This window comes from Microtus pennsylvanicus, chromosome 17, assembly GCF_037038515.1.
Source record: "Microtus pennsylvanicus isolate mMicPen1 chromosome 17, mMicPen1.hap1, whole genome shotgun sequence".
In the NCBI taxonomy this organism is placed as follows: domain Eukaryota; kingdom Metazoa; phylum Chordata; class Mammalia; order Rodentia; family Cricetidae; genus Microtus; species Microtus pennsylvanicus.
In genome coordinates this window covers 15,178,235-15,192,878 of record NC_134595.1, presented here as the reverse complement: position 1 = coordinate 15,192,878, position 14,644 = coordinate 15,178,235, and the positions used below count along the sequence as shown (strand labels likewise).

Here is a 14,644-nt window from a genome sequence, read left to right as displayed (position 1 = left end):
AGAGCTGGATTAAGTTGGGTATTTCTACTTCAAATGGTTTAATTTTTTTTAATTAAGAAAGACCCCCTTACAGGTGTATCCAGTCAGTTGGGTTTTAGTTAATTCCACATGTGTTCGGGTTGACGCCAACAGTAGCCATTGCAACAGTGCACAGTGGCTACATTAGGAAAATAGCCTGGGTGACAGAATCAGAGAAAGGTATAAAGAAAATGTGACGTATCAGCATAATGGAAAATTATTTATTCATAAAAGCATGGAAATTATGCTTTTTTTTTTGAAGGAAAAAAATTCAGTGGAGATAGTCATATAAATTAGCCAGGTTCCGTAAACTATCCATGTTTTCTTTCAGATGTGGTTCCCAGATTATATTTACATAATGAGTTCCTGTGTACATATGTTTCATGAGATTAGAGGCAAAGCTCTGTAGCGGAAAATGATGACTAAGCACTGGGGGGAGAGATGAGAGCTGGGCGGACTGTGGTGACAAGGAGTGCGCTCATACTCAGTATGTGCTTCAAGACATCCCATGTCCAGTGAATGAAGTCACAAGGAGAACGGTTTTAATACCACTATAGCTTTTTATTAATTGATCCAAGATTAAATACATATTTTGTGAGCTTTATTTCATATAGAATATGATACTGCAATTAGAAAACATAAATGCTAAATTATCAGAGAGAAATATTCAACCACTCATTACTCACAAATAAAATAACAAACTTAAGATTTTTAAAGAGTTTTACTAAGTACTCAAGTATGTGTGAATAGAAATATTTTACATATCCATCTATATCTACATGTCATCTATACGCCTATACTTGTGCCAATGTATCAATATATTCACATAAGTCTTTAAAACCTATGTATGCATGTGTTTTGGTACTTATATCTCTTCTTAGTCACACTGAACAGCACTTTACTCTGAAAACCTGGCTAGCTCTTACATTGCATAGCCATAATATTTCGAAATTTCCATATCCTTCTCCCTCTGAAGGAAAAACTGCAGTTTTCCCAGAGAGGTGTACTTGGCAGCATTCTCTCGCTCCTGTTGAGCCCGCCTCTTCATGGCCTCCCTCTCTGGCCTCTGCTCTTCAGTGATGGGCTGTGAGATGACTGGCCCTGGAATGTCCACTTTCCTCCATGGGATGGGTTGGCAACTGAAGTCTAGCAGCAGGTATTGGGTTTTAGCTTTGGGAGATGAGAGGGCCTTGTTGCTGGCAGCAGAAAGAGGCTCCCTGTGGAGTGAAGTGTGAGATGATGCTCTGTAGGGTGCAGGCAAAGAGGCAGCCGGCTGAGGCCCAGGGCAAGACTGGATGGGCTTGGTTATGTTGGCTCGTGTGGCACTGGTGCCGTTTGGCAGAGCTGGCTTGTCAGAGGCCATCAGTGATGTGCTGGCAGGAGCTGGTTGGGATGGCTTGAGCGTGGGAGGCTGAGCTGAGTGGGAGTGAGGCCTCACTGGGTAAGCCACAGTGGGCCTGCGTGAAGCCAGGCAGAGGAGCTTTCTAGAAACAGGTTTGGTTTGAGGCTTGTCCAGGACTGGGAAAGGCAGAGGTACTAACTTGACCTTCCCATGTGGGGGCAGCTCATCCAGGAACAGAGATGGATACCGCTTGTGAGCACTGCTCCCTGGTCTCTGAATCTTGCCCGGGCTTTTGTCAAGGCTTTGGCCCTCACGTGGCATATCCAGCAGTGATGTGGTATCAGGACCCGTCCTGGGATCTTTGTTGCTGCTGAAGTTCAGCAGAGCCCGGGAGGAGGAGACGCCAGTTTTCCTCTCACTCTTCTTCCCCAGTGGGTGAAAGACCTGCACGGACTCCAGCATGTGCATGCCGAGGTGAGTTCGAGGCTTCTTAAAGCTGTCGTGGCTGAGCTCAGGTGGATTCCTCTTCCTCTTGGTCTTGGGGATGGCGGGCTTCTCTTCTGCCTTGACTCTGTGACTTGATGGCTTCAGCTCCTCTGTTTTCTTGGAGTTGTTTTCTCTAGTCTTCTTGGCCTTGTCTTGCTCATGTGCCCTAGCTCTGCTGCGCTTGTTGGGTGTGACTTTCTGAGCTTTGCCCTCCAGGTGCTTGGCCATGTTGTCGAAAGCCCCTTCACTGAACCCAGCACTGCCCACAGCCTCTTCTCCCTCCACCAGTTTCTGGAGCTGGATTCTGCCTTGAGGAGCTCCATCAGGCAGCTCCGAGACTTTCTGGTCATTCTTTCTTACTTGGTCTGAGAGTGCACTGATGACGCTGGAGCTTTCCTGGGCCTGATCCCTCCCGATGACTGTGGTGTCTTTGGATTGAGATGCTCTGGGATCTTGGAATTGGTTTAGCTCTGTGAGGGAGTTGAAGAGTTGGGGAAGGTGAATATCTGCCACGAGTGCAGTCATGTCTGCAAAGTCCATGTTGGAGCCCACCACACTCTGAAGCACCCCAGGATCTTCCTGACCTAGGCTGCTGTTTCCCAAGGCGTCATTGTCAAGAACAAGGTTCTGCCGTAGGCTTTCAGCATCAGTGTATTTCAGGGTCTGCTGAATGTCGGGGTGCACTAAAGGTAGGAGTGCTGGGTCTTGGTTTTCTTTTGTGCCCTCATAGGTAACCAGAGTTGTTGCTAGATCGGCTGTCTTGAAATCCAAGTTGTTATTTTCTGTTTGTTCCAGGCTTGGAGCTGGAGGCAAGGGCAGGAATTCTGAAGGACTGTGGATGGGGGCAGTTAATGACCTGTCCTCACTGACAGGTGGTGTCCTCATCCGGGTGTCATGGGTGCAGGCATTGCCAAGGTCTGGACTCTGCAGCAAACAGAATGTCTGAGCTGAACGTGTCAATTCCAGGGGTGTCTCCATTTCTACCACTGAAAAAGAGTCAAGTAAGAAGTCAGTGCCTGGTAAGTGAGATGCTCCCCTCCTCTTCCCCTCCTTTCAGTGCTCCTCAGCACTGAGGCCCTACAGCAGTGGGGCAGGCATTCCTATGAGCTCTGCTTGAATAGCAAGGGGCAGCACCTCTATTGGGAGACTCGTGGTGAGTGCTCTGTTCTTTCTGGTGATAATGGAAAGTCATGTTTTCACAGATGATTGTGTGTTCCTTTGTGTTTGTATGGTGTGTGCATGTGTCTTCACCATGGGGAGGTTACAGAATTCCCTTGGTGTGTGCTCCTCTCTTGCTTTACCCTTTGTCTTTGAAAGTGTACCCCTCATTTCCTTGTAACTTTGTTATTAGGCAGGTTGTCTGGTCCATCATTTTTAAGAACTTATCCATCTCTTCCAACTTCTTTCAGTTTTTGTCATTACTTAAATACCCCCAGAATCTTGGCTTTTTATGTGGCTTTAGGTATCCAAACCAAGTTCCTCACTCCTGCAAGGCAAGCAGTTCAACAACCCAGGATTTCCTCCAGCCCCACATTTCACAGTCTTGTTATTAGTGACATAAAAATTGGTTTAAGAAAATAAAATCAGCCAGGGAGTGGTGGCACACACCTTTCATCTCAGCACTTGGGAGGCAGAGGCAGTTAGATCTCTGCGTTCGAGGCCAGGCTGGTCTACAAAGCAAGCTCCAGGACAGTCAGGGTGGAACAGAGAAACCCTGTCTCAAAAAGCAAAGCAAAAGAGAGCAAACAAACAAAATGGTAAAATCTTTGGCCTTGCGTGCAACTGTGTTGTAGAAAACATGTCCTAATGATCATGGTCTTTGCGAGAGAGAGAGAGAGAGAGAGAGAGAGAGAGAGAGAGAGAGAGAGAGAGAGAGAAAGTGAGAGACAGAGAGAGAGACAGAGAGACAGAGAGAGACAGAGAGAGAGACAGAGAGAGACACACAGAGAAAGAAGCTTCACCTAACTTAGCAATTGTACATGGGTTATACTGGACTCTGGATGCACTTATATTTGTAAGAGAATTGCAGGGCCAGCACTTGGAATCTGGGAGTAATAGTTCCTCCAGGACTGGTTTGGAGTTGCATTGCTCCAGAGTCAGGTCTCAACACAGGGAATATCAAGTGTTATGGAAACAGAAAGGCCTTTGTGTCCTCTAGAGCCCTGAGCAATAGATTAGGAAAGAGGTGACTGCCGTGTGTTGATGGATGGGATGAATTAGCTTGCAGGGTGACATGCGTGTCTGTGGGGGTGGTCCTCGGATGTGTCTTAACGAGGGATGGATGCCACTCATTGCCCTGCATTCTCTCATTATAGAGACTGTAGACTGTGATGATGAGCCCGAGGCAAACCTAACCTATCAGAACTTACATTCTCCCTTTGTATGGACCGTCCACTACTGAGAGGTAAGTTGTGCCCTCTTTGTTTGAGGGTTGATCTCACTCCTTCCCCTCCTGGCTCTGTTCTCACCTTGAAGGCTGGTGTCCTGCATGGCTTGAGCAGATGCGGGATAGTAGAAGGCAGAGGTGGAGAAAGGTGTTTGAACGTTCATTGAATGAAACTCCTTTAGCATCATCACCGTCTCTGGTTGCAGGGAGGAGGCCTGAGTTCCAGAGTAGGACACAAGGCGATAGGCCTGCAGGCACTGCTCGAGTTCTCCAGCCATCAGAGGGCCCAGGCTGTTGAGGCTGTAGTAATAGAGCTGGCTGCCATCCTGGTAGGAAGGTGCCAGGTTGTATCCTTGATTTGGCACCTCTGATGGTGTGGCCTGGACGAGGCTGGCAGAGTGTGTCGGATAAAGAGGGACTAAGGCATTGGGATCTAGAATGTTATCACACTGGGCTGTCATAGCCAGGGAGGAGAGTGTGGTATTCTGGTCAATGATAGTTACAGTGAAGTCCTGGAATGCAGTTTCTCTCCTGTCAGAGCTTCCTGTGAGATCACACTGGAGAACACCTGCATAGGGGAATGCCAGGGTGGAGATCTGGTTTTGGTCGGTCAGTGCAGTCAACGTGGTAGTGCCAGCTCGTTGGTAAAGGGAGGCACTGTCCATGAGCTGCTGGCAACAAGTGCTGGATTCTGATGGCAGGAGCCATGCTGAGCTCGCGACTGGGGTGGAGACCCTGTAGAAGTTGCACACACTTCCTACTGAGGGTATGGCATTCCTCAGCACAGGCACAGAGGGCTGCAGAGCACTTTCTGTCTCAACAAAAGGTGCACTTTGGCAATTTTCTGTAGGAAACAAGAGGACAGTGGGAAAATGGTGAGATGGAAGCTTTCTCACTTCCTGTGAGGAGCTGTGCTGTCTCCAGGTTGTACTATCTGGGGGAGTCTAACACCTATGTCCCCTCACATATCCCAAACAAATGGGTTCGGAATGATTCTTGTTACTATATAGGATGGCACTCATTTGATGAGCTGCCTGGTCTTCCTGTGTGGAACTGTAATTCCCAGTTGATCTGCTTTAACCCTCACTGTGCTCTAGACACCACTGTTCTTTCCCCTGCTTTGTCTTGCTCTAATACCTGCTTTGACACCGCCTTACAACTGTGTCCTAGAACAGAAGTGTTTGGAGGTAGGAGAACCTTAGACAACTTCTCATGGCCGCATCTTTACCCTATTCTGTGCAGATTTTACTCTGTGTAGACACAGGGTCTCACTCTGATCTTGAAATCATACAGATAGGCCTGCTTCTCTCTCCAGAGTTCTGGCACCATAGACATTTGCCATGTCCACCAGGCTTGTCTCTACTCTGAGCTTTTTACGTAAATGATGTATCAGGAATTTCATATATAAGTACTATATTTAGGTAATTATATGTTCCTCCCCTAGCTCCTCCTGTTTCCCTCTACTTCTTGTATAAGTCATGACGTCTTATTTTTGTATAACCATTGAGTGCGTATGCATATATGACTGCACAAATAAAGCCTGGTGATAACATTTCACGTTGCTTGCCTATGTTTCATGTGACATCTTAATGATACTAATGTAGTAAGGGGTTCCTCTCTGGACAAGATTGTTTCTTAGAGCTGGAGAGATGGCTCAGAGGTTAAGAGCACTGACTGCTCTTCTTGGGGTCCTGAGTTCAATTCCCAGCAACCACATGGTGGTTCACAACCATCTGTAATGAGATCTGGTGCCCTCTTCTGGCCTGCAGGCATACATGGAGGCTGAACACTGTATACACAGTAAATAAATTTTTTTAAAAGAAGATTGTTTCTTAATTTAATAGTTGGTTAAGTGGTTCTTCTTTTTTTGGCTTTCTTTTTTTTATTTTTTTAATTTATTTATTTATTAAAGATTTCTGTCTCTTCCCCGCCACCGCCTCCCATTTCCCTCCCCCTCCCCCAATTAAGTCCCACCCCCTCAGCCCGAAAAGCAATCAGGGTTCCCTGTCCTGTGGGAAGTCCAAGGACCACCCACCTCCATCCAGGTCTAGCAAGTTGAGCATCCAAACTGCCTAGGCTCCCACAAAGCCAGTGCATGCAGTAGGATCAGAAACCCATTGCCATTGTTCTTGAGTTCTCAGTAGTCCTCTCCTGAATATTAACCTTCAGCAGGCAATGAAAGCAGACAGAGACAGAGACCCACATTGGAGCACCGGACATAAATCTCAAGGTCCAAATCAGGAGCAGAAGGAGAGATAGCACGAGCAAGGAACTCAGGACCGCGAGGGGTGCACCCACACACTGAGACAATGGGGATGTTCTATCGGGAACTCACCAAGGCCAGCTGGCCTGGGTCTGGAAAATCCTGGGATAAAACCGGTTAAGTGGTTCTTAAATGATCAGTTCCTCAGTAACTGTTAATCTCTTGTAACTCTTCTAGTGGGCAGCCTTGTGAGAATTCCCCACCATGTGACAGTTCTTGTCCAGAGAACTACTGACCGTGGAGTACCCAGCCCCTGTTGATATCATCCAGCACAACAGTGCACAAAGATGTTGGGAATGCTCTGGAAGATGGGCTTGGTAGGTGTTAAGAGCCAGAGACCAGAGTGGGATGTTGTTTACTGTATTCGATAGGGAACCTTACCTAGACTAATCTCAGCAGTGTGGGTGCCTAAAAATGACAATATCTTGTGCCTTTAGATTTAAAATCTCTGGCTGTCTGTAACATTCAATTCCCAACTACCTTCATGTACCTCTACAGCCATCTGTGCAGTTTATCTTCTTTATTTCTGTTTTCTAACCCCTGGTAAGAACCAAAGCTAACTGTAACATTCAACCGGAGATATCTATATCAACATGAATAGTGTGCCCATTAAATGAAGATTTAAAAGCATAGTGAAAGTAATCAGAGAAGTGATTCAAAGAAACATTTTAAAGTTTCTTTTCTTACCTGACATGGTCAGGGGGAGAGGATCAGCAATCCACAGTACATTGGAGCAAGGTTATCCTTGTCTGATCAGCTGACCTCAGTGGCAAGTGTGTCCAGTATCAGACAGCACTTTCTGGTCACTGGTCACAGGTGACCTGTGGTGATCCAAATTTGTTTACAGGCATCACCATGGAAACAACAAGATTCTACCAGGTGCTGGTAGGGTAGGAGGGAGAATGATGTCATAAATAGGCAGCAGCCTATGGGGATGGGGAATCTTTTAGCTGATTCCTAGCTAAAAGATGGGATTGGATAGAGCAGATGCCAGAAGACCAACAGCAGTCATGAAGGCTGAATTTGGGCTAATGAAAGGAGGAAATTATGGTACAGAAATCCTGCTTCCCATGGTGTTTAGCCTAGGCTATCAAGGCAGTGGTTCTTCTAAGGTTCACTGATGAAGCTGTGCATGATGTGCATATGATGTATCACATTCTAACAGAATGTGCCCCATCAGCCTACCCTGTCCATACAGTCAGTAGCCTTGGGCAGAAAGGAGAGGAACACCTAGGTTGAGGGAACTCAGGTGGGAAACCATTTCAGCTGATCTGCTTTATGAGCTGTCTATTAGGGTCCGAGAGAGGTCCTGTAAAGGACCACCTGTCATGTATGCAGTCAGCAAGTTATTAAAAAACTGCCAACAGGGGCTGGAGAGATGGCTCAGCAGTTAAGAGCACTGACTAGTCTTCCAAAGGTCCTGAGTTCAATTCCCAGCAACCACATGGTGGCTCACAACCACCTATAAGGAGATCTGGTGCCCTCTTCTGGCCTACAGGCAAGACACTGTATAAATAAATAAATAAATAAATAAATAAATAAATAAATAAATAAATCTTTAAATAAAAACCCCAATTGCCAACATGTTGGGGTGGCAAATGACAACCCCCAGAGAATCTCACACACATCTTTTATACACGGTTAGGGGAATTCTAGAGAGGAGAGGTTATTCTGGGGGTTGATTGGTGGGTATAAACTAAACTTTCATGGGATTGGCAGGTGGCTCTAGGAACTTTGCAACAGCAGGGTAGGGAAAGCTATCTTTAGCTAGCAGGAAGCTGTGGGGCATCTCCTGAGCTAGCAGAAGGCTGTGGGGTTCCTGGTGACTGGTTGCTCCTGAGTTGTGGTTTTTCCAAGAACTGCTTGCTCAACTCCATCCAGTTCCAGTCAACCAAAACAAAGGCCTAGTCCCTGACAGGGGTTGATAGAAACCTGTCATGTTTGTGGTCTGGCTCCCTGGCCCTCTCATTCTCCCTTGAGTAGTATTTTAAATCCTTGAGATGCTTTTCTTCTAAATTTATAGGCTTGTATTGTTGTTTAGGACCACTAGTTGGACCTTAGAGATCTGCTTCTTTATAAATTTGACTAGTGCGTTAATGATGCAAGGTCCATAGGTTAAGGCCAACATTAAGTGGATCAAGGGCCCAGCCAATGATGACAGGAGAGTAATTAACCAGGGTGACCAAGTGAATAGAGATTCATATCATAGCTTCTTCTTTTCTTTGTTAAGATTTTTTTTATTGATTTTTATTGAGCTCACCTAGGCCAAGGCAGTTTCTTTATTCATTAACCAATGAAAGCAACACACAAACAGAAGGAACTCCTACACTATTTTCCCTTTTTTTTATGGTGAAAAAGTGTATATTTAGAATTAGCTGGCTGGGCTCAGTTTAGATGATTCCAATCTTGTTGGCAACATCCAGAGCATCATAATCAGGAGCCAACCTTCTTCTCTCCGTCGGGCCTTATGAGGGTGTTGACTTTGGCCACATCGATGTCATAGAGTTTCTTCACAGCCTGTTTGATCTGGTGCTTGTTGGCCTTGACGTCCACAATGAACACAAGTTTGTTGTTGTCTTCTGTCTTCTTCATGGCTGACTCGGTGGTCAGGGGGAATTTGATGATGGGTAGTGGTCAAACTTGTTCCTCCTGGTGCGCTCTGCCGGGGGTATTTAGGCTGCCTTTGTAGCCGCAGGGTCTTGGGATGCCTAAAGGTGGGTGATGTGCGGATCTTCTTCTTTTTATGGCTGTGGACGCCTTTCAGCACTGCCTTCTTGGCTTTCAAGGCCTTCGCTTTAGCTTCGGCTTTGGGAGGGGCAGGAGCTTCCTTCTTTGCTTTCGGCACCATCTTGACAAAAAAAAAACCTCTATTTTCCCTTTTATGTTTAAACAAAAAGGAAGGCTTTCACTTTTTTAATAGCGACTGTAACTTATCTTTTTTGCATTTTTATTGATATTTATTGAGCTCTACATTTTTCTCTGCTCCCCTCCCTGTCTTTCCCCTTCCCCCTTCAACACTCCCCGAAGGTCCCTGTGCTCCCAATTTACTCAGGAGATCTTGTCTTTTTCTACTTTCTACTTCCCATGTAGATTAGATCTATGTAAGTCTCTCTTAGTGTTTTCATTGTTGTCTAAATTCTCTGGGATTGTGGTTTGTGGGCTGTCTTTTTTTGCTTTATGTTTTAAATCCACTTATGAGTGAGTACATGTGATAACTGTCTTTCTGTGTCTGGGTTACCTCACTCAAAATAATGTTTTCTAGCTCCATCCATTTTCCTGCAAAATTCAAGATGTTGTTATTTTTTTCTGCTGTGTAGTACTCCATCGTGTAAATGTACCACATTTTCCTTATCCATTCTTCAGTCGAGGGGCATTTAGGTTGTTTCCTGGTTCTGGCTATGACAAACAAAGCTGCTATGAACATAGCTGAGCACATGTCTTTGTGGCACAATTGAGCATCCTTTGGATATATACCCAAAAGTGGTATTACTGGGTCTTGAAGGAGGTTGTTTTCTAATTTTCTGAGAAATTGCACACTGACATCCAAAGGAGTTGTATCAGCTTGCATTCCCACCAGCAATGCAGAAGTGTTCTCTTTTCCCCACAACCTCTCCAGCATAAGTTGTCATCAGTGTTTTTGATCTTGGCCATTCTTACAGGTGTAAGATGGAATCTCAGGGTTGTTTTGATTTTTCATTTCTCTGATGACTAAGGATGTTGAACATTTCCTTAAGTGTCTTTCAGCCATTTTAGATTCTTCTGTTGAGAGTTTTCTGTTTAGGTCTGTACTCCATTTTTTTTATTGGATTATGTGATCTTTTGGTGTTCAATTTCTTGAGTTCTTTGTATATTTTAGAGATCAGACCTCTGTCTGATGTGGGGTTGGTGAAGATCTTTTCCCATTCTGTAGGCTGTTGTTTTGTCTTGTTGACTCTGTCCTTTTCTTTACAGAAGCTTTTCAGTTACAGGAGGTCCTATTTATTAATTGTTTCTCTCAGTGTCTGTGCTACTGGGGTTATATTTAGGAAGTGGTTCCCTGTGCCAGTGCATTTAAGTTTTCTTTCCACTTTCTCTTCTATAAGGTTTAGTGTGGCTGGCTTTATGTTGAGGTCTTTGATCCATTTGAACTTAGTTTTGTGCATGGTGATAGATACGGGTCTATTTTCATTCTTCTACATGTTGATATCCAGTTATGCCAGCACCACTTGTTATATATGCTTTCTTTTTTACATTTGATATTTTTTGCTTCTTTATCAAAGATCAGGTGTTCAAAGATGTGTGGATTGGTATCTGGTCTTCTATTCGGTTCCATTGGTCCTCCTGTCTGTTTTTATGCCAATACCAGGCTGTGTTTAGTACTGTAGCTCTATAGTAGAGTTTGAAGTCAGGGATCGTGATGCCTCCAGAAGTTCCTTTATTGTACAGGATTGTTTTGGCTATTCTGGATTATTTTTGATTTTCCAATGAAGTTGAGTACTATTTTTTTGAGGTCTGTGAAGAATTTTTCTGGGATTTTGATGGGCATTGCATTGAATCTGCTTTTGGTAACATTGCCATTTTTACTATGTCAATTCTGCCTACCCAAGAGCATGGGAGATCATTCCATTGTCTGGTGTCTTTTTCAATTTCTTTCTTCAAAGACTTAAACTTCTTGTCATACATGTCTTCTACTTGTTTGGTTAGAACTACTCCGAGATATTTAAGCTATTTGTGGCTATTGTGAAGGGTGTTGTTTCTCTGCTTTCTTTCCCAGACCTTTTATTATATGTGTACAGGAAGTCTACTGATTTTTTTGAGTTAATCTTGTGTCCTGCTGTATTACTGAAAGTGTTTATGAGTCATAGAAATTCCTTGATAGAATTTTTTGGGTCGTGTATGTAAACTATCATATCATCAGCAAACAGTGAGAATTTGACTTCTTCTTTTCTGATTTGTATTCCGTTGTCATCCTTTTGGTGTCTTATTGCTCTAGCTAGGACCTCAAGGACTATGTTGAATAGACATGGACAACCTTGTCTTGTTCCTGATTTCAGTGGGATCGCTGATAATGTCTCATCCTTGGACATATAACTTTTCAATGGATTCCAACAGTTAGATTCAACAGCACAAATTCTTTTAGAAAATTTTATCAATTTGATGTTATCCCTCTCCATAGTATTGAACCATTTTTAATGAGATAATATTAAAAACAAAGCTAATTCCTAAAACCAAATAATAGGAACGAAAATAGCATAAATCTTGCACAATATCTTCCACAATATAAGCAAAATAATTATTGAAATCCTAGATTTTATCAGTCATTTTTTGTAGTTTTTCAGATCTTACCTGTCATAAAGTTCTTACAATGAATTGGAGTAGGTGTAATAATCATTATCATCCAGCAGGTGTTGCAGTTGCAGCCACATGGTCAAGAGATGTTAGCAGCAGCGAACAGCATGTGTTGCTTACTTAGGTACTGAAAATATGCTTTGTTTAACAAATTAAGAACATTTATTAAGGCAATCAAACTATTCTGAGAGTTGAGGCTCAGGATAAAGATACAACCCAAAGTTTTCTGTGAGTGCAAGTTGCGGACTGTGTGCACTGCAAGGATTGCAGGCAGCAGTGTGTGGGTGGTGAGCCAGGATCTCTGAGCAGCAGCCTACTGTGGGCAGAAGAGTCAGTCCCTAATGCACTATATGACTGGTGGACTGATCCCAAAAAGTGTGGACTGGTCCCCACATTTGGATGCCAGACGATGGAGGAAGATACAAAATAATCCCATACTAGTTCAGAATTAAGTATAATAGAAGGTTATTTATTTAGGGAAGGTTTACAGATCACTTTCCTAAATCACAATCCCCTGCATAAATGGGGAACAGGAACAAAGTTTTAGTAGCTGGAAGTGAGAACTGGAAGCAAGAGAGTGCACACACGCTTTACAGCTGCATTTATAATATAAGAGACCATGCCCAAGTAGGCTGAAGGACCAGAAGGAGCTCCTATAGCATGTATCTTAAAGGCTATTACCTGAAGGAGCAGAAGGAGCTCCTACAACATCTCAATAGGTTAAAGTGACCTGGTTTGAAGAGTAGGCTTGCGAGGTCAGTCCTTGTCAAAGACAATGTTTTAATTTTCTTAGACCTAGTTTTCTAGGCTTTTGGGTACCCATTACCTTATTGTGGCTCAGGGGTTTTCATGGCTGTAGGGGCTGAATTTTTAATCACAGTGTGAATAATGCCTCTGGGTCTTTCCCTATTGATCCTTTCACTTGGTGATATAACCTAAGGCCCCAGGCTTTCCTGACTCCAAACATATGTCTTCTTATCAGCATCAGTGAATTGAATTAGGGTTGCATGCCCCTTCTCCAGAAAATTAAGACCATTAAGCTCCCATATTGTTTCATTTAGTTTGATAAAGTTTGATAAAGTCTCTATCTCTTGGGGGCCTTCCACCATGTGTGACCCATGGAGACACAGCTCCATGAAGCACAGAAATAGTTGCTGACCCCCCACTATTCCCTATCTGGGCCTATCTCTATCATGTCCAGGGCAAACATAAAAATGGGTGACTTCTTGTAACTTAGCATCAGATACCTTAGTCCAACCATAAAGCATCCCCAAGATAAAGTACAAATCAGGAGAGGTGGTTCCTAAAGCAGCTGCTTGGGAAGTATGGCTCAGGATCTTTCCCGAGTCAGTGTTTATGACCTTCCATGTAGGAACAAGGGTAGGTGGTGGTTGTCGTCCCCCATGGTAACCTGACTGGAAAGCCCCAACAAGTATGTACTAAGGAAGCACAGGGACAAGTCCATCACTTAGCTGGATCAGTGACTTTCTGCTTTATCAGTTTTAAAGGGTCCTGTAGGCATGCAATGGCTCCCCAAAGTCCAATGTTGACTCTCTCTGGAGTGTGGTAGACCTCCAAATCAGCCCATGGGTTCATATGTGGGAATGGTGAATCCAAATGGGGACTGTGGGTGTTGTCATGATGACTGTAAGGTCCCTTTCAGAGAGGCTCCAAGGTCTTTTTTGTAGTGATATTTTGTTTGTAATCTAACAAATAAAGCTTGTCTGAAGATCAGAGTGCAGAGCTAAGGTGCAGAGTGCAGTAGTTATCCATAATAACCAGGCTTTGGTGCACACATCTTTAATCTTAGCAGTCAGGAGACAGAGGCAGATGAATCTCTGTGAGTTCAACATGCTGGGCTACATGAGACTGAATCCAGCACTTGCGATCACATGCCTTTAATCCCTGCACTAGGAAGGTGGAGACAGAGATATGACTGGGCAAAGAGAGGACTGAATATAAGGTAAAGGAGATAGGAACTTAGATGTAGTCTGAGGATTCATCGAGCCAAATGTATTCTGAGGTTTCATAGAAACAGCAGTAGTCTGAGGATTTGTAGAGACAGGATCATGCCTTTGTTCTGAGCATTGGAAGAGATAAGAACTCTCTAGTGTCTGACTGTTCTGATTCTCTGGTCTTTCTGTATTAACCCCTATCTCTGACTCTGGGTTTTTATTATTATTTCTATTTTTCTAAAGTATCTTTTCTAATTTTACATGCCAAATCCATTTTCACTCCTTTCCTTCCTCCTGCTCCCTCCACCTTTCCCGCTCCCACACACCATCACACCCCTATCCACTCCTCAGAGAGGGTATGGCTTCCAATGGGAGTCAACAAAGTCTAGCACATTTCTTTGAGGCAGGACAGTGGCCCTCAAGGTATCTAAGTTGAGTAAGGTATCCCTCCAGAGAGAATGAATTTCTAAAAGCCAGAACAAGCAGTAGGGATAAATCCTGGTTTTACTGCCAGTAGCCCTGTATCTATCCAAGCCATATAACTGTCACCCACATTCAGAGGGCCTAGTTTGGTCCTATGCTGGTTTCCTCACTGTCAGGTCAGAGTTGGAAGGCTCCAATAGTTGTTTTAGTTGGTATCCCCATCATGGTCTTGGCTTCTTTGCTCATATTCTCATTGCTCCTTCTCTTTGACTGGACATTAGGAACTCAGCCCAATGCTCCACCGTGGTTCTTTGAATCTGCTTATCTCTTTTTTGGGATTTGCTGCTATGAGACCATCAATTGTCTGTGCTTTTGTTAGTATAACCAACTTCCTTGGGTTAGAGTTCTCCTTCTAGTATTTTGTGTAGGGCTGGGTTTGTGGC

At 44.1% G+C, this 14,644-nt stretch overlaps 1 protein-coding gene across 1 annotated transcript; it reads right to left on the bottom strand.

Moving 5' to 3' along the window:
* Positions 1-940: 940 nt before the first annotated feature.
* LOC142837157 (uncharacterized protein C2orf78 homolog) lies at positions 941-9,343 on the bottom strand. The gene is made up of 3 exons (XM_075952121.1): positions 9,136-9,343; positions 4,315-5,076; positions 941-2,832 (listed from the first exon to the last, which is right to left on the bottom strand). The coding sequence occupies exons 1-3, from the start codon at positions 9,341-9,343 to the stop codon at positions 941-943; spliced, it is 2,862 nt and encodes a 953-aa protein (XP_075808236.1).
* Between the last annotated feature and the right edge of the window lie 5,301 nt (positions 9,344-14,644).

Bases quoted from the DNA above. Each gene is read 5' to 3' on its own strand.
- LOC142837157 (XM_075952121.1), bottom strand. From the start codon at position 9,343: ATGGTGCCGAAAGCAAAGAAGGAAGCTCCTGCCCCTCCCAAAGCCGAA. The intron at 5,077-9,135 runs GTTTGACCACTA...TGTTTCCTACAG, and splicing joins GAGCGCACCAGGAGGAACAA to AAAATTGCCAAAGTGCACCT. The intron at 2,833-4,314 runs GTGAGAACAGAG...ACTCTTTTTCAG, and splicing joins GCAGGACACCAGCCTTCAAG to TGGTAGAAATGGAGACACCC.